General features: G+C 47.7%; 1 protein-coding gene across 4 annotated transcripts in view; it reads right to left on the bottom strand.

Moving 5' to 3' along the window:
- Positions 1–8,348: 8,348 nt before the first annotated feature.
- LOC134935313 (probable serine/threonine-protein kinase dyrk2) overlaps positions 8,349–26,012 on the bottom strand; it is a 169,360-nt gene continuing 151,696 nt past the window's right edge. For all 4 annotated transcript variants that reach the window (XM_063930460.1, XM_063930458.1, XM_063930461.1 and 1 more), the window contains 6 exons: positions 11,729–11,803; positions 11,301–11,405; positions 10,761–10,844; positions 9,143–9,232; positions 8,593–8,714; positions 8,349–8,465 (listed from right to left, as the gene is read on the bottom strand). In XM_063930460.1, the coding sequence (XP_063786530.1) occupies positions 8,442–8,465; positions 8,593–8,714; positions 9,143–9,232; positions 10,761–10,844; positions 11,301–11,405; position 11,729 (426 nt within the window). In that variant the 5' untranslated portion in view covers positions 11,730–11,803 and the 3' untranslated portion in view covers positions 8,349–8,441. The remainder of the gene's footprint in view (positions 8,466–8,592; positions 8,715–9,142; positions 9,233–10,760; positions 10,845–11,300; positions 11,406–11,728; positions 11,804–26,012) is intronic.

Raw genomic sequence — 26,012 nt, 5'->3', positions numbered from 1 at the left:
AGTCACCCCTGGCCGGGGTACCCTGGGGGAGTGGGGACCCCTTCAATCAAGGGGTCCCCCCCCCAGCCACCCAAGGGCCAGGGGTGAAGCCCGAGGCTGTCCCCCCCCATCCAATGGGCTGCGGATGGGGGGGCTGATAGCCTTTGTGATAAAAAAAAGATATTGTTTTTTCCATTAGTACTACAAGTCCCAGCAAGCCTCCCCCGCAAGCTGGTACTTGGAGAACCACAAGTACCAGCATGCGGGAGAAAAGCGGGCCCGCTGGTACCTGTAGTACTACTGGGAAAAAAATACCCAAATAAAAACAGGACACACACACCGTCGACAGTAAAACTTTATTTCACACTACCGACACACACATACTTACCTATGTTCACACGCCGACATCGGTCCTCTTCTCCATGTAGAATCCACGGATACCTGAAAAGCAAAGTTCAATATACTCACCTCAGGGTCCAGAGATAAATCCACGTACTTGGCAAAAAAAGAAAACGCAAATACCCGCTCCAGAACGGACTGAAAGGGGTCCCATGCTGACACATGGGACACCTTTCCACGATTGAGACCTGTCAGTGACAGCTGTCACTGACAGGTCTCTAAGCCAATCAGGAAGCGCAACTTCGTTGCGCTCACCTGATTGGCTGATCGCTGTGACAGCGCATCGCACAGCTCCCTCCATTATATTCAATGGTGGGAACTTAGCGGCTAGCGGTGAGGTCACCCGCCGGTCAGCGGCTGACCAGCGGGTGACCCCACCGCTAGCCGCAAAGTTCCCACCATTGAAAGTAATGGAGCGGCTTTGCGAGGCGCTGTCAGAGTACAGACGGCGTCCAGCCAATCAGGTGAGCGCCACGGCAGTAGCGCTTCCTGATTGGCTGAAGGGACATCAGTGACAGGAGTCACGTGATGTCCCGGCATTCGGGGAAAGGAGTCTAATGTGAAAACATTGGACCCCTTTCATTAGTCCGGTGGATCGTGTTCGGTTTGTTTTTTTACAAAGTACGTGGATTTACCTCTGGACCTGGACCTCTGGACGCTGGAAGGTGAGTATAATTTTTTGACAGGTACCCTCGGATCGTCGGAGATCGTTGCAGTCGGCGTGTCAACACAGGTAAGTATGTGTGTGTCGGCGTATGAAATAAAGTTTTACTATCAAGGTGTGTGTGTCCTGTTTTTATTTGGGTATTTTTTCCCCAGTAGTACTACAGGTACCAGCGGGCCCGTTTTTCTCCCGCATGCTGGTACTTGTGGTTCTCCAAGTACCAGCTTGCGGGGGAGGCTTGCTGGGACTTGTAGTACTAATGGAAAAAACAATATCTTTTTTTTTATCACAAAGGCTATCAGCCCCCCCATCCGCAGCCCATTGGATGGGGGGGGACAGCCTCGGGCTTCACCCCTGGCCCTTGGGTGGCTGGGGGGGGGGGGGCCCTTGATTGAAGGGGTCCCCACTCCCCCAGGGTACCCCGGCCAGGGGTAACTAGTTGGATATTTGATGCCACGGCCGCAGGGCACGGCATAAAAGTGACCCCCGGCTGTGGCATTATCTGTCCAGCTAGTGGAGCCCGATGCTGGTGTTAAAAATACGGGGGACCCCTACTCTTTTTGTCCCCCGTATTTTTGGCACCAGCATCAGGCGCAGAGCCCGGTGCTGATTTTAAAAATACGGGGGATCCCTGGCCGATTTTTCCCCTGCATTTTTAGAACCAGGACCAGCTCGATGAGCCCGAGGCTGGTTATGCTTTGGAGGGGGGACCCCACGCCATTTTTTTTCCGGGTTTTTCCCCGTTTTTTCCCGTTTTTTAAAATCGCGGCAAAATCCGCCAAATCGGCCGATTTTCGCCCGCGACTCTGGCGAATCCGTTTTTCATTGCATATGGTGAATTCCGGAAGCCACCTTCCGGAATTCACCTGGCGAATTTGGTCGAATTGAAAAAACGGCGATAATTGCCGCGAATTCGCCCGCTATTGCATATACCCCTATATATGTGGTAAATACCCCTGCCAGAATCCAGAAAAAAGCGGGAGAATAGGCAGCGGAAAAGGGGCGGAGCTATCTCCCTCAGACACACTGGCGCCATTTCTCCTTAACAGATCCGCTGGAAGGAAGCTCCCTGGCTCTCCCCTGCAGTCTACACTTCAGAACAGGGTAAAAACAGAGAGGGGGGGCACTAAATTTGGGCGCAATACATATATAATATAAAAAGCAGCTATAGGGGACATAACTCAGTTAGTCCCTGCATTATATAGCGCTCTGGTGTGTGCTGGCATACTCTCACTCTGTCCCCCCAAAGGGCTTTTGTGGGTCCTGTCCTCATTCGGAGCATTCCTTGTGTGTGTGCGGTGTGTCGGTACGGCTGTGTCGACATGTTTGATGAGGATAATGATGTGGAGGCGGAGCAGATGCCTTTAGAAGGGATGTCACCCCCTGCGGGGCAGACACCTGAGTGGATGGGCTTATGGAAAGTAAATGAGTGCACGTATAGACTCCCTATATAAGAAAATCGACGACATGCCAAATGTGGGACAGCCGTCTTCTCAGCTCGTGCCTGCCCAGGCGTCGCATGGGTCGTCAGGGGCTCTGAAACGCCCGCTACCTCAAGCAGACCCAGATGTCGACACTGATACTGACGCCAGTGTCGACGACGATGAGTCAAACCTGATGCCCACTAAGGCCATTCACTGTATGATTGAGGCAATGAAAGAGGTGTTAAACATTTCTGATATAACTACTGGTACCACTAAAAGGGGTATTATGTTTGGAGAGAAAAAACTACCCGTAGTTTTTCCCCCATCAGATGAATTAAATGAAGTGTGTGAAGAAGTGTGGGCTTTCCCTGATAAAAAATTGGTAATTCCTAAGAAGGTACTAATGGCGTTCCCTTTCCCGCCAGAGGATAGGTCACGTTGGGAAACACCCCCTAGAGTGGATAAAGCGCTCACACGTTTGTCTAAAAAGGTGGCACTACCGTCTCAGGATACGGCCGCCCTCAAGGAACCTGCTGATAGAAAGCAGGAGGCGATACTGAAGTCTGTATATACACACACAGGCATTATACTTAGGCCAGCTATTGCGTCAGCTTGGATGTGCAGTGCTGCCGCTGCTTGGTCAGATAAACTGTCAGAAAATATTGACACATTAGACAGAGACACGATCCTGTTAACCATAGACCATATAAAAGACTCAGTCTTATATATGAGAGATGCACAGAGGGAAATCTGCCGACTGGCATCTAAAGTAAGTGCATTGTCCATTTCTGCTAGGAGAGGCTTATGGACTCGCCAGTGGACAGGAGATGCAGATTCTAAAAAGCACATGGAAGTGTTGCCTTATAAGGGTGAGGAATTATTTGGGGATGGTCTCTCGGACCTAGTTTCCACAGCAACGTCTGGGAAGTCAGCATTTTTACCCCATGTCCCCTCACAGCCTAAGAAGGCGCCGTTTTATCAGGTTCAGTCCTTTCGGACCCAGAAAAACAGGCGTGGAAAAGGCGGCTCTTTTCTGTCCAGAGGCAGAGGTAGGGGAAAAAGGCTGCAACAAACAGCAGGTTCCCAGGAGCAAAAGTCCTCCCCCGCTTCTTCTTCCAAGTCCGCCGCATGACGGTGGGGCTCCACAGGCGGAGCCAGGTACGGTGGGGGGTCGCCTCAAAAATTTCAGCGATCAGTGGGTTCGCTCACAGGTGGATCCCTGGATCCTGCAAATAGTATCTCAGGGGTACAAGCTGGAATTCGAGGCGTCCCCACCCCACCAGTTCCTAAAATCTGCCTTGCCAATTGCTCCCTCAGACAGGGAGGCGGTGCTAATGGCAATTCACAAGCTGTATTCTCAGCAGGTGATAATCAAGGTACCCCTACTTCAACAAGGCCGGGGTTATTATTCCACACTATTTGTGGTACCGAAACCGGGCGGTTCGGTGAGACCCATTCTAAATTTGAAATCCTTGAACACATACATAAAGAAATTCAAGTTCAAGATGGAATCGCTCAGGGCGGTTATTGCAAGCCTGGACGAGGGGGATTACATGGTATCCCTGGACATCAAGGATGCTTACTTGCATGTCCCCATTTACCATCCTCACCAGGAGTACCTCAGATTTGTGGTACAGGATTGCCATTACCAATTCCAGACGCTGCCGTTTGGACTGTCCACGGCACCGAGGGTATTTACCAAGGTTATGGCGGAAATGATGATACTCCTTCGAAGAAAGGGAGTTTTAATTATCCCGTACTTGGACGATCTCCTAATAAAAGCGAGGTCCAAGGAACAGTTGTTGGTGGGAGTAGCACTATCTCAGGAGGTGCTGCACCAGCACGGCTGGATTCTGAATATCCCAAAGTCACAGCTGGTTCCGACGACACGGCTACTGTTCCTGGGTATGATTCTGGATACAGTCCAGAAAAAGGTGTTTCTCCCGGAGGAGAAAGCCAGGGAGTTGTCATCTCTAGTCAGAGACCTCCTGAAACCAAAACAGGTATCAGTGCATCGCTGCACGCGGGTCCTGGGAAAGATGGTGGCTTCTTACGAAGCAATTCCCTTCGGCAGGTTCCATGCCAGAATCTTTCAGTGGGACCTGTTGGACCAGTGGTCCGGATCGCATCTTCAGATGCATCGCTTGATAACCCTGTCTCCAAGAACCAGGGTGTCGCTACTGTGGTGGCTGCAGAGTGCCCATCTTCTAGAGGGCCGCAGGTTCGGCATACAGGACTGGGTCCTGGTGACCACGGATGCCAGCCTTCGAGGCTGGGGGGCAGTCACACAGGGAAGAAACTTCCAAGGACTATGGTCAAGTCAGGAGACTTCCCTTCACATAAATATTCTGGAACTAAGGGCCATCTACAATGCCCTAAGTCAAGCAAAATCCCTGCTCCTACACCAGCCGGTGCTGATCCAGTCAGACAACATCACGGCAGTCGCCCATGTAAATCGACAGGGCGGCACAAGAAGCTGGATGGCGATGGCGGAAGCCACAAGAATTCTCCGATGGGCGGAGAATCATGTACTAGCACTGTCAGCAGTGTTCATTCCGGGAGTGGACAACTGGGAAGCAGACTTCCTCAGCAGACACGACCTCCACCCGGGAGAGTGGGGACTTCATCCAGAAGTCTTCCAGATGCTGGTAAACCGTTGGGAAAAACCACAGGTGGACATGATGGCGTCCCGCCTCAACAAAAAGTTAAAAAGATATTGCGCCAGGTCAAGGGACCCTCAGGCGATAGCTGTGGACGCTCTAGTGACACCGTGGGTGTACCAGTCGGTTTATGTGTTCCCTCCTCTGCCTCTCATACCAAAGGTATTGAGAATAATAAGAAAGCGAGGAGTAAACACCATTCTCGTGGTTCCGGATTGGCCAAGACGAGCGTGGTACCTGGAACTTCAAGAGATGCTCTCAGAGGACCCGTGGCCTCTACCGCTCAGACAGGACCTGCTACAACAGGGGCCCTGTCTGTTCCAAGACTTACCGCGGCTGCGTTTGACGGCATGGCGGTTGAACACCGGATCCTAAAGGAAAAGGGTATTCCGGAAGAAGTCATTCCTACGCTTATTAAGGCCAGGAAAGATGTTACGGCAAAGCATTATCACCGCATATGGCGGAAATATGTTGCATGGTGCGAGGCCAAAAAGGCCCCAACAGAGGAATTTCAACTAGGTCGATTTCTGCATTTCCTGCAAGCAGGAGTGAATATGGGCCTAAAACTAGGCTCCATTAAAGTACAGATCTCGGCTCTGTCGATTTTCTTTCAAAAAGAACTAGCTTCAGTACCTAAAGTTCAGACATTTGTGAAAGGAGTGCTGCATATTCAGCCCCCATTTGTGCCTCCTGTGGCATCTTGGGATCTCAACGTGATGTTGAGTTTCTTAAAATCACATTGGTTTGAGCCACTAAAAACCGTGGATCTGAAATATCTCACGTGGAAAGTGGTCATGTTATTAGCCTTGGCTTCAGCCAGGCGAGTGTCAGAATTGGCGGCTTTATCATGTAAAAGCCCTTATCTGATTTTCCATATGGATAGGGCAGAATTGAGGACTCGTCCCCAGTTTCTCCCTAAGGTGGTGTCAGCGTTTCACCTGAACCAGCCTATTGTGGTACCTGCGGCTACTAAGGATTGGGAGGACTCCAAGTTGCTAGACGTTGTCAGGGCCCTGAAAATATATGTTTCCAGGACGGCTGGTGTCAGAAAATCTGACTCGCTGTTTATCCTGTATGCACCCAACAAGCTGGGTGCTCCTGCTTCTAAGCAGTCTATTGCTCGCTGGATTTGTAGTACAATACAGCTTGCACATTCTGTGGCAGGCATGCCACAGCCAAAATCTGTAAATGCCCATTCCACAAGGAAGGTGGGCTCATCTTGGGCGGCTGCCCGAGGGGTCTCGGCTTTACAACTTTGCCGAGCGGCTACTTGGTCAGGGGCAAACACATTTGCAAAATTCTACAAATATTGATACCCTGGCTGAGGAGGACCTGGAGTTCTCTCATTCGGTGCTACAGAGTCATCCGCACTCTCCCGCCCGTTTGGGAGCTTTGGTATAATCCCCATGGTCCTTACGGAGTTCCCAGCATCCACTAGGACGTTAGAGAAAATAAGAATTTACTCACCGGTAATTCTATTTCTCGTAGTCCATAGTGGATGCTGGGCGCCCATCCCAAGTGCGGATTGTCTGCAATACTTTTAAATAGTTATTGTTAACAAAAGGGTTATTGTTGAGCCATCTGTTGAGAGGCTCAGTTGTTTTCATACTGTCAAACTGGATATAGTATCACGAGTTGTACGGTGTGATTGGTGTGGCTGGTAAGAGTCTTACCCGGGATTCTAAATCCTTCCTTATTATGTCTGCTCGTCCGGGCACGGTGTCCTAACTGAGGCTTGGAGGAGGGTCATAGTGGGAGGAGCCAGTGCACACCAGGTAGTCCTAAATCTTTCTAGAGTGCCCAGCCTCCTTCGGAGCCCGCTATTCCCCATGGTCCTTACGAAGTTCCCAGCATCCACTACGGACTACGAGAAATAGAATTACCGGTGAGTAAATTCTTATTTTTCCTCTGAAAACGGCCAGTTACTACCCACAAATGTCCCCTTCTTTAAATACTGTATTTTGTTTGAATTCATATAATTGTTTGGATGTCATTAGTCCTAGAACACAATGAAATGCATTGGTGTATTAAATATTGTATTATCACCCAAGATTGCATGGCAGAATGCAGTCACATTGGGTGAATGTGTCACCTGGAACATACTGCATCTAACAGTATACTGTACTTCTTATTAGGCTCATTCAGATACTGTATACCCAAAATAGAAAGGATAAGCAAATACAGTACATTGGGCTCCCTCATTTATCAATGAGTACATCGCTGACTGTGTGTGGGCCCCCTCCTCTCCTGTAGCTGTGACTGTCGCTGCTATTAAACTGAGCACTAGAGTTACTGTGCTCCGTTATGTGAGTAAGGCACACTATTGTTGTGTGCTGTAATTTGATTTGGGGTACTATTGAGTGGACACGCCCCTCTTTTGCCACACGTGCCTTCCCTATTTCAAATATGAGGGGGCACCAGTTCTTTACTTTGCCAGGGCTGCTCTGACCCCTAAATACAACCCTGGGGTCTAGTCACCCCGCATACCATATCTGTGTGCCTGATCGTAGCCCTGCAACATTTTGGGCCGGAATTAGCCCCTTAGTCATGAAGTAGTGACAAACATGAAGAAGTGGAGAAGTTACCCATGGCAACCAATCACATTCCCGGTATAATTTTATACTATAGTATGCAATTTATAAATGTTACCACAATGCCGATTGCTTCACTTCTCCACTGTTTTCACTGCCTAACATGCTGCTACAGTATGTTCTACATGAAATTCCAGCCCCTGGCATTGTAATGTGGCCATGTCTGCGACTCACGTCTACAGTACAGTATGTACTGTAATTTAACACTCGCCAGACATTTACAGTACTGTACTTCACGAACAAGCTTGCACACCCTCATACAAAGCTCTGTAGTACTGTAATTGAACCATAATTTGCTACTTTACTGTTACTACTGTACTGTACATGTACTTGAGTCTTATTATTGTGTATTGTAGAGTGCACTGCATAGTGTGAAGATGGTGAAAACCAAAGCATTCTATTCTGGAGCACAACCCCAGGGCTGGTGAGAGACCTTCTGGGCAAGGTGACTCACCTTCAAGCGCAAATTGATGGACTGACAGGAAAACTGGATGGACTTTGTAGTGATAACAGCAAGTGGGTGGGGGGAGTTTCAAGGCTCGTTACTGATACATTATACAGTGCACTGTAGACTCTCTCTACTAAGGGGGAAAGAAAATAACACAAAACAGAACTGTAAACTAGAAAAAGTTTAATAAAAAAAAAAAAACCATGAAAGAAATCAACAAAAATTAAATGTGCTGTAAAATAAGCTGAAAGATTCTGTTCACCACCGCCCACAGGATCAGAAGCAATTGCCGGACTTGCTCTGTGAAAATAAAAAAACAATGTACAGTATTAGAACAGTAACACAGGTTGAGTACTGTACAGTATACTGTACAGCACTTCAAAGTTTATGAACAGTATGCATGTAAAACAAATTATTATTACTGTACCCCTCGAAAGATTGCCCTCTGTTCTGGTCCTGGTTGGGCGGTGGTGGTGGTGGTGGCGGTGGTGGTGGTGGAGGTGGAGGTGGGAGCCGGAGGGTGCAGTGGGCCCTGGTCAGCCTGGAGGCCTGTCAATGTTAAAAAATAATAAAACACATTGGACCCTGTACAGTAGTTACTGTATCAAACACATTGGTCACAGCATTAACATTGTCCCCAGCAGTGATCAAACAGAAGCATTCACCCCCAGAGAAATAAAGCACATTGGCCCCCCCACAGTAAGCAAACACATTGTTCCCGTACTAAGCAAAATCAGCAGGCCCAGCAGTAACTTTTGGGGTAGTAAAGCATAACACAGTATACAGTACTTACCATACCCCTAACCTTTAACCCACATTTTCTGCAACCTAACCCTAAAAACTCCTCCACAGTTTAGCCCTAACCCTCCACGCCATAGAGTAACCTTTACCTCCACCAGCAATGCCTACACTTAACCATCCCTGGCGGTGACTAAGCCAAAGCCCTCTTCCCTGCAGCCTATTGACTTTTAGCTTACTTATTGAGGGTCCAGGAATGCCGGATGGTGGGGTGGTGGTGGTGGTCATCAGAGGACCTAGTAGGTCCAGGTAAGCCTGGAGGACTCTCACTGTGGAAAAAAAATAAACATCATTGGCCCCTGTGCAGTAGTTACTGTATCAAAGACATTGCCCACAGCAATCAAACACAAGTATTCACCCCCACAGTAATAAAGCACATTGCCCCCTGCTACAGTATGCCTCATTTCCCCTGTCAAATACTGCATGTACTGTACTTTTTACTGTATATCCATATCCAGTATACTGTATCCAATTTGTCTGTTAGTTCATTGGTGCTCACCCAATACTGTGTTTAAATCAACCTACTGTAAATATTGTTAATACAGTATATGCAATTGTGTTATGTTATCTGTTACCCTTTAGATAATGTACCCTACTGTATATTTACTTTATGTTACACCTACTGTACTGTAGTTTCCTATTGTTTTCATACACCGCAGTGGACCCCTCAGAGGGTGAGTCATATAAGGTACCATTGTCTACTCTATGTTTGTTTACTCCCTATTGTCCAAAAGTGAGCTGACCAGGCAGGGTGGCTCTCTGGCTGATGTAATTACCTTGATTAGAATATGTATTGTATTCCAATGCTGTAAGATCCTAAGACACAGTGGTCACACACACCCCAGCAATATGAAGCTTTGGGAGGTTCAGTATACAGTAAGTAGAGCTACCCAGAGAGGTGAAGAGAGATTCTTGGATACCAGGCTAAGAAGTAATGTTCTGCCAGGGATCGGCTTGGGGACCCATTATATTGGATTTATCTGGGTCTCTGTGTTGCTAGAAGAGACTCTCTGCTCCCAGACTAAAGGGGGGTACACACGGAGAGATCCGTGCTTAAAATCTAAGCAATCTTGCTAGATTGCTTAGATTTTAAGCACGGATCTGCCGTGTGTATGCCCTCCAGCGATAGCGATGCGCGGCCCCGCACATCGCTATCGCCGATGCTAGATTGAGCCTGCATGCAGGCTCAATCTAGCGAGTCGCTCACTTCACCGTTGTGTGAAGTGAGCGGCCCCCCGTCGGCTTTCCCCCTCGCTCAGCACATCGCGCTGTGCTGAGCGGGGTGAGAGATGTGTGCTGAGCGGTCTGTGTTAAGATCGCTCAGCACACATCTCTCCCGTGAGTACCCCCCTTAAGAAGTAATGTTCTGTCAGGAGATTGTGGTGGGAAATGTCATGTGGAATTGGATTACGGAAGTGTGCTGAACTGTGTTATAGCCTATTCTGTAAAAATAAAACAGCCAGTATTTACCCTGCACAGAAACAAAATAACCCACCCAAATCTAACTCTCTCTGCACATGTTACAGTATATCTGCCAACCCTGCAGTGCACATGGTTTTGCCCAATTGCTAACAAAATTCCTGCTGCGGTCAACTCAGAATTACCCCCTTAGTACCATACCCCCTACCTTTAACCCACCTTTTCTGCAGCCTAACCCCAAAAACTCCTCCACAGCTTAGCCCTAACCCTTCTTGCCATAGATTATCCTTAACCTCCACCAGCGATGCCTAAACTTAACCATCCCTGGAGGTGACTTAGCCAAAGCCCTCTTCCCTGCTGCCTTTTAACTTAGCTTACTTATTGAGGGTCCAGGAATGCTTGAATGTGGAGTGGTGGTGGAGGCAGCCAGAGGGCGCAGTCGGCCCAGGTGCGACTGGAGGCCTGTCAATGTGGAAAAATAATAAAACAGATTGGCCCCTGTACAGTATTGACTGTATCAAACACATTGGTCACAACATTAACATTGTCCCCAGCAGTGATCAAACAGAAACATTCACCCCCACAGGAATAAAGCACATTGCCGCCCCCCACCCCCACCCCCACCCCCACCCACACCCCACAGTAATCAAACACATTGTTCCCTTTACTTAGCAAAAACAGCAGGCCCGGCAGTAACTTTTGGGGTAGTAAAGCATAACACAGTATACAGTACTTACCATACCCCTACCTTTAACCCACCTTTTCTGCAGCCTAACCCCAAAAACTCCTCCACAGCTTAGCCTTAACCCTTCTTGCCATAGATTATCCTTAACCTCCACCAGCGATGCCTATACTTAACCATCCCTGGAGGTGACTTAGCCAAAGCCCTCTTCCCTGCTGCCTTTTGACTTTGCTTACTTATTGAGGATTTGGCTACATGTACGTCCACTGGCCGGGTGGTGGTGGTGGAGGAGGTGGAAGCCGGAGGGCTTGATGGGCCCTGGTCTGCCTGGAGGTCTGTCACTGTGGAAAAATAATAAAAACCATTGGTCCCTGTACAGTAGTTACTGTATCAAACACATTGCCTACAGCATTAACACTGTCCCCAGCAGTGATCAAACAGAAGCATTCAACCCCACAGGAATAAAGCACATTGCCCCCCGCCCCCCCCCACAGTAAGCAAACACATTGTTCCCCGAACTAAGCAAAATCAGCAGGACCAGCAGTATCTTTTGGGGTAGTAAAGCATAACACAGTATACAGTACTTACCATACCACCCTACCTTTAACGTTTTACTTTAAATGGAAAAAAAAAAAGGACACAATAAAGAGAGTACAGGACTTACTGGTTGCTGGGCTTGTGCCTGGTATGGCTGTAAAGCCATGTCGCCGGGCTCGGTCCTGTTGTATCCTCCGACGTTCTGGGTACAAAAAATAATTACAGTGTCCTTAGACACAGTCCTGCACATACAGTACTGAATACTGTAACAGTAATTTCATATTATCAAACTGTAAATATATTTTCACACCCCCTCTACGCACACAATTTGAAGCCTTACACATAACAGCCACAGTAGTGTTCCTTACAAACAATGCCTACAGTAGTGCAGTGCCAGCAACAGGGGGGACAACTACTGGGGCACAGCGGGTGGTCTTCAGTATGCCGGCTCTTGGGATCCCTGCGCACAGTATACCGACACGGCATACCGACACTTATTCTCCCTCGTGGGGGTCCACGCCCCCCCTGGAGGGAGAATAAAATAGCGTGGCCGCAGCGTGGCGAGCGCAGCGAGCCCGCAAGGGGCTCATTTGCGATCGCCACACTGTCGGTATGCCGGCGGTCGGGCTCCCAGCGCCAGTATGCTGGTCGCCGGGAGCCCGACCGCTGGCATACCATACTACACCCAGGCACAGCTACAGGGGGCACAGCAACAGGGGGCAAATCTACTGGGGGAAAAGCAACAGAGGGCACAACTGCTGGGGCAAATCAACTGGGGGCAAAGCAACAGGGCACACTGTTAATTAATGCTAGCCATCACCCATGTTTTTGGGCACAGCTACTGGGGACACAGCTACAAGGAGCACTACTACAGGGGGCATATACTAGGGGCACATCTACAGGGGGCACAACTACAGGGGGCACATACTGGGGACACTGCTACAGGGGGAACAGCTACAGGGGAAAATCAACTGGGGGCACAAGGGGCACAGCTACAGGGGGCAAATGTACTGGGGGAAAAGCAACAGGGGACACAACTACTGGGGGCAAAGCAACAGGGGGCACAACTACTGGGACACAGCAACAGGGGGCACAACTACTGGGGGCAAAGCAACAGGGGGCACAACTACTGGGGGCAAAGCAACAGGGGGCACAACTACTGGAAGCAAAGCAACAGGGGGCACAACTACTGGGGGCAAAGCAACAGGGGGCACAACTACTGGGACACAGCAACAGGGGGCACAACTACTGGGACACAGCAACAGGGGGCACAACTACTGGGGTAAAAGCAACAGGGGGCACAACTACTGGGGGAAAAGCAACAGGGGGCACAGCTACAGAGGGCAAAGCAACAGGGGGCACAACTACTGCGGGCAAAGCAACGGGGCATAGCAACAGGGTGGACAACTACTGGGACACAGCTACAGGGGGCACAGCAATAGGGAGCAAATCTACTGGGGGAAAAGCAACATGGGGCACAACTAATGGGGGCAAAGCAACAGAGGGCACAAGTACTGGGGCAAATCTACTGGGGGCAAAGCAACAGGGGGCACAGCTACTGGGGGAAAAGCAACAGGGGGCACAGCTACAGAGGGCAAAGCAACAGGGGGCACAACTACTGCGGGCAAAGCAACGGGGCATAGCAACAGGGTGGACAACTACTGGGACACAGCTACAGGGGGCACAGCAATAGGGAGCAAATCTACTGGGGGAAAAGCAACATGGGGCACAACTAATGGGGGCAAAGCAACAGAGGGCACAAGTACTGGGGCAAATCTACTGGGGGCAAAGCAACAGGGGGCACAGCTACTGGGGGAAAAGCAACAGGGGGCACAGCTACAGAGGGCAAAGCAACAGGGGGCACAACTACTGCGGGCAAAGCAACGGGGCATAGCAACAGGGTGGACAACTACTGGGACACAGCTACAGGGGGCACAGCAATAGGGAGCAAATCTACTGGGGGAAAAGCAACATGGGGCACAACTAATGGGGGCAAAGCAACAGAGGGCACAAGTACTGGGGCAAATCTACTGGGGGCAAAGCAACAGGGGGCACAGCTACTGGGGGAAAAGCAACAGGGGGCACAGCTACAGAGGGCAAAGCAACAGGGGGCACAGCTACAGAGGGCAAAGCAACAGGGGGCACAACTACTGGGACACTGCAACAGGGGGCACAGCTACTAGGGGCAAAGCAACAGGGGGCACAACTACTGGGACACAGCAACAGGGGGCACAACTACTGGGACACAGCAACAGGGGGCACAACTACTGGGGGAAAAGCAACAGGGGGCACAACTACTGGGGGAAAAGCAACAGGGGGCACAGCTACAGAGGGCAAAGCAACAGGGGGCACAACTACTGTGGGCAAAGCAACAGGGGGCATAGCAACAGGGGGGACAACTACTGGGGCACAGCTACAGGGGGCACAGCAATAGGGAGCAAATCTACTGGGGGAAAAGCAACAGGGGGCACAACTAATGGGGGCAAAGCAACAGAGGGCACAAGTACTGGGGCAAATCTACTGGGGGCAAAGCAACAGGGGGCACAGCTACAGGGGGAAAAATCAACTGGGGGGCACAACTACTTGGGGCAAATCTGGGGGCATAACTGTGGCCATGCCCCTCCCCTATGAAGCCATTCCCCGTGTTTTTTGCCTAACTGTTTTGCCTGGGGGGGAGAAGAGGGGGGGGAGGGGGCCAGTGGAAACTTTCGCACTGGGCGCCACAAGGTGTGGAACCAGCCCTGCACGTACAGTATGCTCCCACAGTGCCAGATAAACTTACTGTATGCCTCCACAGTGCCAGATACACATACTGTAAAGCCCCCACAGTGCCAGGTACACATACTGTACAGTATGCCCCCAAAGTGCCAAACACACATACTGTACAGTATTCCCCCATGTTTATTTTACTATTAAAGGCAGCATTTTTAGGTACAGTAGATTCATATTTAGAGGTGGCAGCTACTGTATCCCCTACAGTATACTGTACAGAATGTTGTGTTCCTGGACTTCAATCTTAATGCTAGCCACCACCTTTGGTGAAACACCTTCATATTCAAATAACTACAGTACACTGTAGTTCCCCACAGGTAATTTAATTATTCCAGGAATAAAGCATTTTGTCCCTCCAGTGCAGAGTGTTTATGCTAATGCTACCCGGCTATTTGTAAAGAACATAACGACAATATCTATAGCTAGCGTGATCGGGTGGCAGCGTGCCTGTAGACCATCTGGTAGTCATACTGTGCATTCATGAGATACTGTAAGTATTGTATTAAAAAAGAATAAAAAAATAAAAAATAAAATAATAAACGGGTGCCGAACTCTGTATCGAACCCGGGTATTCAAGCATTGCAGGCGGCCGCTGTTCTCGTTAGGCCACAGCCAACCATGGCAGTGGTGGGCCCTCCGGGTTTATATGTCATGTGTTATAACGGAGTGCTTAAAAAAAAAAAAAGTCCCATAGCTAGCGTGATCGAGCGGCAGTGTGGCTGGAGACCATCTGGTAGTGACTGAAACGCAAAGCTAGTCCGAAATAATTCCCATATAAAGGGAAGCGATTAATGGTTCGTCATTGTCACAATAAATGACAGCCAATCAGCAGGCGGCGCTATGAAGGGTCCGTTGGCTATTTGAGGCATGCGCTGTAGAGTTTAGGAAAAGCGACATCTGGTGGACAGAAAGTAGAATGAACGTTACAATTATAACGTGACGTCACATTTACAACGCAACTTATAACGGGAGTAATAGCGCAAGGAGCTGGCGCGAGTTGCATGGCGCCCGCTATGCGGTACGCAGCAACGATATATCAGGACACATCTGTACATACAGATTTACTAAGCAGGACAGCTTACAGGGGCAGAGTGTGCATGTCCTACCTGTTTGATCTCCATTCAAGATGGCATATGGTATAGTGCAGTGGAATTATTTTGCAGTTGCTGATACTTTTTGGGCCTACAGTACCAACACAATCATCCAAGTGCCGCCCGCTACCTCTACACAAGTGCCGCCCCTAGGTACGTGCCTTGTGTGGCTAATGGGAAATTCACCACTACTAGGCAGCACTGTTGTGGCTCTCTAGCCTGCCATTCCAGGCACCCTACAAGACAAATACAAGCACCAGGTGGCAGCAACAGGGCAGCCACCTAGACCCTGCTAGGGTAGTGAAGGAGAGGGAGGAGTTGAGGATGACTCCCAGGCAGCTGGCTTGAGAGACAGGGAAGTGTACTGCCATCAACAGAGTGGAGGCATTGACGTCACAGGGAAAATGGCGCGCACCCCATTTTCCTGGAGTTTTGCATATGCGCAGCAGATAAATCACCAGGGAAATGACCACTGCGCTATTTTCCTGGAGATCTACACATGCGCATTAGAGTCTGAGCCCTCCACTGCTCAGATTCTACAGTGCTGCAAGCAGAGAGGTGGCGGCCCGGGCTGAGGAAGCTGGATACGGGCCTCCTCCTCTCTTAAAGCGCCCATGAGGGGAGGCGAGTAGATTCCGTATGGGAGTGGGCAATGATTATAGTTTTAGACATATTAAGGGGGAAATGTACTAAGCAGTGATAAAAGTAGAGAAGTGAGCCAGTGGAGAAATTGCCCATGGCAACCAATCAGCTGCTCTGTATAATTTTATAGTATGCAAATTATAAATGTCATGTCAATGTTGATTGGTTGCCATGGGCAACTTCTCCACTGGCTCACTTCTTCACTTTTATCACTGCTTAGTAAATCCTCCCCTAAGTTTCATATAGCTCTTAGACATCTGGTATGAGAGGTCAGAAAGACAACTGGAAACACGAGACAGAATATAGACGTAAGGGAGGAGAGTAAAAAAATTGTCATCAGTATACAGGTGATATTGGAGGCCAAAAGAGCTGATGACATAACCAAGGGAGGAGGAGGAGGAGGTAGAATGAGAAGGCTGACCATTTGTACTAAATTACTGAATAGTAGCATTAGACCTTTCTCACAAATAGATCATTAAAATATTAAATGTTGCAATAACACTCAAGACATATAAGCATGATGACTGATGCTTCTTCTGTGCATCTCATTATCACTGGATCCTCCAGCCAGTGGTTTATTGTTTACCTGATACCCTGATCATTGTGAACTAAGAGGGTAATTTAGAGTTGATCGCTCGCTAGCAACTTTTTGCAACGCTGCGATCAGGATAAATCTCGGCAAAACTGCGCATGCGTATGTACCGCAATACGCAGGCATGTCGTACGGGTACAAAGAGGATCAGCGCTGGGTGATGGATTTAATGAAGAATCAATTTGCACAGCTGATAGCAAGATGATTGACAGAAAGAGGGTGTTTGTGGGTGTCAACTGACTGTTTTCTGGGAGTGTTGGGAAAAACACAGGCGTGTCCAAGCGTTTGCAGGACGGGTGTCTGACTTGAATTCCGGAACCAAAAAGACAAAAGTGATTGCAGCGGCTGAGTAAGTCCAGAGCTACTCAGAAACTACAAAAAACGTTTTTGCGCCGTCGGCTGCAAAAGCGTTCGCACACTTGCAAAGCCAAAATACACTCCCCCATAGGCGGCGACTATCTGATTGCAGCGCTGCAAAAAGTTGCTAGCGAGCGATCAACTCGGAATGACCCCCTAAGTTCAAATTTGAACAGGTGTGTGCAGAATGCTGATGTACTGAATGCAAAACTTCTTGGGGTTCATTTACTAAGCAGCATTTCAAATCTGTTGATTTTTGACAGTTTTGGCAGCAACCTTCAATTCTTTAATATATCAAATACAAAACACACCTTATTTAATTGTACTATTATCACTGATTTAAATCCTCCCAAATTTGTACTTTTTAAACAAGACACTTAGGGGGTCATTCCGAGTTGTTCGCTCGTTGCCGATTTTTGCTATGCTGCGATTTGTTGCTAACTGCGCATGCGCGTGGTACGCAGAACACATGCGCTTAGTTATTTTACTAAAAACTTAGCAGTTTTGCTGTGGCTTCAGCGGCGCTTTTCAGTCGCACTGCTGATCGGTGTGTGATTGACAGGAAAGGGGCATTTCTGGGTGGCAACTCAGCGTTTTCACGGCGTTTGCTAAAAAACGCAGGCGTGTCAGGAAAAAACGCGGGAGTGTCTGGAGAAATGGGGGAGTGGCTGGCTGAACACAGGGCGTGTTTGTGACATCAAACCAGGAACTAAACGAACTGAGCTGATCGCAATCTGTGAGTAGGTCCGGAGCTACTCAGAAACTGCAAAGAATTATTTAGTAGCAGTATTGCTAATCTTTCGTTCGCAATTCTGCTAAGCTAAGATACACTCCCAGAGGGCGGCGGCCTAGCGTGTGCAATGCTGCTAAAAGCAGCTAGCGAGCGAACAACTCAGAATGAGGGCCTTAGTAAATAATCAATTTAGCCTTTCGTGTGTGTGTATATATATATATATATATATATATATATATATATATATATATATATATATGTGTGTGTGAAGTCCCACACTCTCACCCGACACACAACGGCTGGGGTGCCAAATCAAAGCCTGATCCAATCGAGGGGTCAGACTCATAGTACAATACAGTTTTTCTCCACATACCAGTGGAAAAAGATAGCACTCTCCAGACTTGCGCGATATGATGTCAAAATTCAGTCATTTATTCAGAAGTTGGGTTCCAAATAACTTCATCACAAAAAAGTATAAATATATACAGAGGGCTCACCAACGTTCCGGTCCTCAACCGGGACCTTTCTCAAGGTACACGCCAGACAATAAACAATCAAGGCAGCAGTAGCATCATCAGCAGCATAGAAGCAGACCAGAAGTCGCGTACCGTCCCGTGCCGCGTCAAGTGGAATTATTCGAATCAGACATCAGTACATACTTCCCCAACGTCAGCTATGGGGAGTATGTTGTTGAGTCCGCCCCTGGGGTCCGCCGCGAACAGCCGCACTGTATGTGCGACTGTGATACTGGTCACCATGGCAACCCGTGTTCTACGCAGTGTCACTTCCGGTAAGGACCGGAAGTCATGCGTTCCACCCACATAGCGCTGTGCGTTCCACTGGTAACTATGGGCGGTGTCAGGGAGCGGGACAGTGTGCCGCGTCAGGAACCCAATAACAGGACACTAAGTGATCACATCCCTCTGGGGGAAAAGGTGTCTAATCGGTGGATCCAAAAACTTTCCCTCCTTTTTAGTGCCAAGGTGCGGTCTCCTCCCCGGACGGGAGGTGGTAACTATGGGCTTTTCACGGGCTTTGCGCAGACAACGTTGTATGCAGCCATCAGAATATCCACGTTCCCGGAATCTCAGCGACATATCATGCAACTGCTGTTCCATGTTCATTGGGTTGGAATTGTTTTGCATCACTCTCAGGAATTGTGAGATGGGCAGATTCTCTTTAAGTGCTGGTGGATGTTGGCTGGTGGATAGGAGGAGAGTATTCCTATAGGTCGGTTTCCTGTAGAGTGTCGTGTTGATCACATTATCTTCTATGGTAACCGTGATGTCAAGGAAGTTGATATGATGGTCGTCAATTATGGTGTGTGAATCTAACCGGGTTGTCTAGTTCATTCAACGTCGCGACCATCTGGTTAAACATTTCAGTCGTCCCAGTCCAGAGGATGAAAATATCGTCGATGAAACGTTTGTACATCAATATATGAACCCCAAATAATGGCAGAATGTGCTTCTTCTCGTAGGCTGCCATGTAGATATTGGCATAGGCCGGCGCCAAATTTGAACCCATAGCGGTCCCTGATAGTTGTACGTAGTGCTTGTCCAGGTAGGAAAAATGGTTGAACTTCAGCACTGCTTCAGCTAATTGGATAATAAAGTCAATCGGCGGAATGGCTGGAGGATTGGCGCTAAGGGCCTCCCTCAGTTTTTGCAGACCTTCTTCATGCGGGATGATGGTGTATAATGAACAGACGTCTAGAGTTGCCAACCGGACAACTCCGCGTAGTTGTGGTAGATCGGAGAGTTTGGTGAGAAAGTCCATGCTGTCCCTGATGTAGCTATCAGACTGTTGTACTATTTGTTGCAAAAATGAATCCACATAGACTGCACATCAACACCAGGTATCCAATCTCAGGTGTAAGCTGATCGACTGGGTACCACCTCCCGTCCGGGGAGGAGACCGCACCTTGGCACTAAAAAGGAGGGAAAGTTTTTGGATCCACCGATTAGACACCTTTCCCCCCAGAGGGATGTGATCACTTAGTGTCCTGTTATTGGGTTCCTGACGCGGATAGTTACCAGTGGAACGCACAGCGCTATGTGGGTGGAACGCATGACTTCCGGTCCTTACCGGAAGTGACACTGCATAGAACACGGGTTGCCATGGTGACCAGTATCACAGCCGCACATACAGTGCGGCTGCTCGCGGCGGACTCAACAACATACTTCCCCAACGTCAGCTATGGGGAGTATGAACTGATGTCCGATTCGAATAATTCCACTTGACGCGGCACGGGACGGTACGCGACTTCCGGTCCCACCGGAAGTGACGCGCCCAGCCGTAGTTCCACATGTTTGACCGTTCATTAGCACACAGGTATATATAGGGGGCCTGGGAGGCTCTATACAGGTCCTGGTTCCTTATTCAATGCGGCTGATGATGCTACTGCTGCCTTGATTGTTTATTGTCTGGCGTGTACCTTGAGAAAGGTCCCGGTTGAGGACCGAAACGTTGGTGAGCCCTCTGTATATATTATACTTTTTTGTGACATGAAGTTATTTGGAACCCAACTTCTGAATAAATGACTGAATTTTTGACATCATATCGCGCAAGTCTGGAGAGTGCTATCTTTTTCCACTGGTATGTGGAGAAAAACTGTAATATATATATATATATATTTTATCAGAGAGGAGCCGGGTACTGCATCTAGTTATTTTACTTGCACTTTGAGCACTACATCTGAAATCAAAGTAAAGGTCATATTATCCTTTGTGCTGCTCTTTATTAAATTATTATTTTTTACATTTAAACCTAAAAAAGAAGAAGAATCTGCGTAATGGATAATTGTGTGTGTGTACTGGCAATTGTGGCTGTGGCTGTAGAAACAGCCATTTAATCCAGTGTTTTTTATCCTTCATGGTAACTAGCAGGCAAAACTTGCACTACACAATAGGCATGCCCGTAGCCCATGCTGTATCTGGCTGCTGCGAGTAGATGTGAGGATATGCTCAGATGAACTTGGACACTGATTTCTTTGAAGTTATCAATCACTCATCATCCTGTGAACATCCTTTCTCATGAAAGGTAATGGTCTAGACTCTAGAGCAAAGTACACCCACGGATGTATCCACTGGATACAGTACTCACTGTTGTTGGCATGCATGAGTGCAAGCTTCTCAGCACTGTGGTAATGAAGCTATTGTTTATGAATAATATATCTACTATATGCGAGTATGCACAAAGGGAGGTCATTTTACTATATATGCTAGTACTCTCATGAGACCATTAATAATACATGGATGATTACAGAGGTTGGGACATTGTGTGCATTCACGTGATCACATTGACTGCAATTCATCCATTCTTGTTTTTACAAAGGGCTATTATGTAAGAGCAGCACATTTCATATTAGGGTGTCAAAGTCAGAAAAATATCCCTATACATGCTGCCATATTTGCACCTCACGCTGGTCCGCGCTGCGCATGCGTGCGCTTTCCCGTGATAGCGCATACCCGCTGATGCGTGCACCCGCTCGCATCGGTATGCGTATTTACGGTAAAGAGTATGTAGTCGTAGCGTGCGACCCAATCGTTACATATTTCCACAATTAACGTAGTTTATAGATCATGGTCCCTTTGATAGACTCTGAAAGTTTGGTTAATATAGAATGTCCCTAAACGGAGGGATCCCTCTTTGTATTGTAGGAAGGGTCTAACAGGAGTCATACAGTAGTGTTTGGTACCCATCGGAAGAGTATTTAAATAGCAATATTCCGGTGTTGGTTTGGAGCGTATTAATCGCTCGTGCGAATAGTTATGGACATAAGAAGTTTATGTCCATTACTATTATTTACTCTTACTCAGGTATGCGGCGGGAAACCCAGTTTCCCACCCACCTGAGCTGTTTGAAATCGTCACAGCCCACCTGTATGAATTACCCAATGACCTTTTGTTATGATGCGAAGCCGAATTCCTGTGTCCAATGGACGACAAGATTGTAGGGACCATTAGATTGCATTGTGTGTGGGGCATAAATAGGCAGGCCGACCACATCCAGCTCTCACTCTTCAACGGTTCTCATTGCTGAAAATCGGGTGCTGGATGTCCAGGCGCATGCGATCGTTTCCCCTTATGCGTAAGTTTTTCTCCGTGATCATATTGTCTTACTGTGAGCCATCTCTCTCATCTCATCTCTCTCTCTCTACTCTTTCTCCCATATTTTCCTTAAAGTATCTCGACTTGTATTGTATTGTATTTATAGTGTAGTTATTTGGTTAGGAAGTCTCTGTTATATTGTAGTGTATCATTTGTACTGTGATTCCTTTTTACAAGTATATTAGTTATAATACATTTAATAGGCTTTGGACCCTAAACAAGTATCTGTGTATTTTCTCATAGTGTTAAGTGTTCACAGAGCGTCGGTGACGCTCAAGCAGCTTTGTAGTTAATCAGGTTACACCAGGTTGCACTTACACACTGTCTCCACATAAAGGTATATTGTGTATCTCATTGTTAAAGGTATAGATATCAAGGTATAGCGTTGTGAGCGTCTGCGCCGCTGGTGATCTCCTCGTGGTCTCGAGCGTCCGCTACGCCATAGCGAATCATTACGTTTGTCTGTAGCCAATAGTGTGCCAGTCTGTGATCTCTGGGCCGTGAGCGAACGCGACGCTTGAGCGTCTCGCCTACGGCTGAGCGATCGTTACGCAAGTAGCGTACCCTTACGGTACTTCTTGAATAGTCAGCGTACAGTGTTCTTAGACCTCTTAAAGGGATATTTATACGATAAATAGATTCAGCTTTATCAATTGGCGGCTCGTCCTGTCCTTCACATATCTGCACTAGGTAGATCAGCAGACATTATCCCCCAGCAAAGGGTGGGAGGTTGTCTCGCAGTGCTGACGGGATAAGCGTCTGCTTCACTTAGATAAAGAGTGCTGAAGGAATCCGGGAACCGGAGGTAAGAACAAAACGTTTGTGTCTTTAAAAAAAAAAAAAAAAACTATTTGTCTTCTGTCTTGCGTACACACGCACGCATACATATATCTGCATTTCTTTTTCATTTTCGTATATCACTATCCTGTTTGCCAATTTTATAGTTGATAGAAAAGTGCTAAAAGAGACTTGCTGTTATTTTATAGTTTAAGAATAGAGGTAATAGTTAAAAGTGTAGAGAAACACACAGGTTTGCCTGGGAGATAAGGCAAAGCCAGTGGGGTACGCGGTAGATGATCAGGGATCGTCTACATTGATAAAAGTATATGGTGTTACGGTGGATCTTTGCATTGCGTACACGTGTCTCTAACAAAGACTAGCGTACGCAATCCAAAGGCCGACGCACGCAGCGTGCATTACGCAACGGAGCGTCCGGTTACGCCCACGTAGCTCAAATCACGAAAAGTTGAAATTTTAGCGCAAAGCGATAATTAACGCAAAGGCGATGGTTAGCGCTAAGCGGTAAATAGCGCAAGAGGCGATAAATAACGCAAGTCTATTTTTGGAAAATCTGAAATTTAGTCTAACAGATCCTGCTCCTAATTGGTAACACAGCTGGGCTGAAGAAAATTTCTGCGCAGAAATAGATATTGAAACGAAAGTGTACATGTGTTGAGTGAGTGTGTTTTTATCACATAAGTTTATATAACTTAGAGGTTGAACCAAAAGGAAATCGGGTACTCGTAAGGGACATACGTGTAAGTGACATATACGGTGGCTAGGGAGGCATCCCTGGTTAAACATAATATTTGAGCATTAGAGTATAGCGGACCAGTACAAGACCAGGAGGTCGTACAGACAAGACCAGGAGGTCATAAGGAGACAAAGAGGTCCGCTATAAAGGTAAGAGGCACAACCCCGGGGGTTGGTGCAAAACCCATATAGGCCATATAAGCTCTGGCTGAAGGAATTCGCAGCCGAAATTTTCGATTCCACTGATCTCTCAGTACATAACAGGTAGTGCTTATGTACTGAACGATTGTACCGCACGTCATTGTGTGCATTAGTAAACCTGACTAGTATCATTTTGCGTACAAAAGTCATAAACGCTAATTGTACATTCTGACGTGATTTGTGTAATTTTTTATTTTTGAAGGGAAGTTCGCTGGTCACTCAGGAACTATCTAACAACCCCACCTTTACTGGAAAGAGTAAGTGTCCTGCGGGTAACCCTCATATGTTCCAGTAAACAGAAGGTTTCTGGTAGGGCCCTGTATCGAGTACGCCAGCACCATATCGGTGTGATCAGGTCGTATTGGTCGAGGTGGGCGAGTGAGTGGGGTACTCGGTAAACCGCCACCGCCGGCCTATTTTGAATAATTTGGTTTGCTGTAAGGGTTCGCTGAAGACCGTGATATAAAGATCAAAGGAGTAGTAAGCAACACCTGCAGATTATGGGGGCCAGTTGTTCAGGTAGGGGGCGATCAACCTCGGTTCGGGTTGATTCAGAGAACCGACCAGTTGGGTCGGCAAGGTACATCATGTGTGAGAAATATGGAAGTCACACAGAGGTTTTATGTGATGAATGGGAGAGAATGACTGTACGAAACAGGGAGAAATTCCCAAGAATAGGTAGCTTCAGTCCAGAAGTGTTACAAAATTTAAGGAGGAGGATATGTCTCATAAAATCAACAAAGAGACGAATCCAGCATCATGATTACTTACAGTTATGGCAACAGGAAGGTGAGATACAGAGAGGTTTGGCTCTGGCGGCGGGATCTGGGGCAGTCAGGAAACTGATAGCCACAGCCCCGCCTCCACCATACATTGCAGGAGAGAAGTTGATTGCGGAGAAAAACGCACTGGGGCGTAAAACACAAACTCTTAGCAACCTTGTAAATGTTAATGATGTTAACCAAGTAACCCATGCAATTATTGACCCGTGCAAGTTGTACCCTGTTCTGAACTTTCCCCAGGAGTGTGATCAAGAAGACGATTCGGCAACAATTTCAGCACTCTCTCTAGCGGCCACCATATCAGAAACCACAGTAGGAACTGCACCACTCACGAGATTAGTGAAGGCCCCTAGCGGAGGGATAGGTGAGGTCGTGTCAACGGGTAAGTACGGCACCATGCATTATACCGAAACAATTTCACCACAAGCTGTAGAATCTACACAGAATGAGGTTGTTAGAGTTAACCCTGTTAGAGTAATAGCAGTCCCCAATGGGAAAACAGATGCATCAGGAGCCACTCCCATAAGGAACATTGCCATGTACACTCCATTTTCCCGAATGGAATTAAGAACCATAGTGTCCGAATTTCCTGACCCCAGGAAAGACTTAGTTGCTAGCCAAAAATACATCAGGGATCTAGGGAACACTGTAGAACCCAACCACAAAGATTGGCAGATACTGCTAAGAGCTTGTTTACCTTCAAATGTCGACTCAGTTCAATTCTTGGCTGATTGTGGACTAGATAAAGATGTACCGCTTTCAGATGTGTACAACAAAGATAACGTAAAAAGGATAAATTTACAGCTAAAGGAGTATTTCCCAGCCGTTGTTAAATGGAACAAAATATTCTCCATTAGACAAAAAGAGTCCGAAACGGCAACAGAATATTTTCACCGGGCACTATTAGAAATGGCAAAATACACTGGTATAGAAGACATTAAGACCAACCCAAACCACCAAGAAGTAGCAGTATCTGTACTGATGGATGGTTTAAAGGAAACATTAAAGGCTAGGGTACAGACCACGCAACCATGTTGGCGAGGTCTGTCAGTGTCCACTTTGAGAGAGGCTGCTATTGATCACGACAGAAACATCACCAGGCACCGAGAATCGCAAAGTGATAAGTTAATGTCAGTAAGTATACAGGCGCTGACCACAAAGCAGCCTGCGTATGTACCATCGAATCCTGTAAGTAAGTCAACTGAAATAACTTGTTATTCCTGTAACAGACAGGGACACTATGCACGAGACTGTAGAACAAAGAGTGTACAAAGATCTTTTCAACCCCCTAGACAACGACACAACACAAGACATTGGGAGCAGGGTCCACAGAGGCGGAGTTTTGAGCCACATACAGGGGAAACAAAAAGATACCCCCCGAACAGAGATTGGCATGCCTCTGGTAGTTCCCAGCTACCTCCCCCCCAAGTAGTTGCTGCCAGCGGGATTCAGGGGGGTCAGCATACCCAATAGGGGTGTGGCCATACCTGTAATCTGCAGCCGGTTAAATTGATTGCCAGTCTTGGAAGTGAACCAGAGATTGCAATCAATGTAGCTGGTAAAACTTTAAACTTTCTTGTAGACACAGGGGCGGCC

The sequence above is a fragment of the Pseudophryne corroboree genome, chromosome 6, assembly GCF_028390025.1.
Source record: "Pseudophryne corroboree isolate aPseCor3 chromosome 6, aPseCor3.hap2, whole genome shotgun sequence".
NCBI classification, from domain to species: Eukaryota; Metazoa; Chordata; class Amphibia; order Anura; family Myobatrachidae; genus Pseudophryne; species Pseudophryne corroboree.
This window is presented reverse-complemented; position numbering and strand designations above follow the sequence as displayed.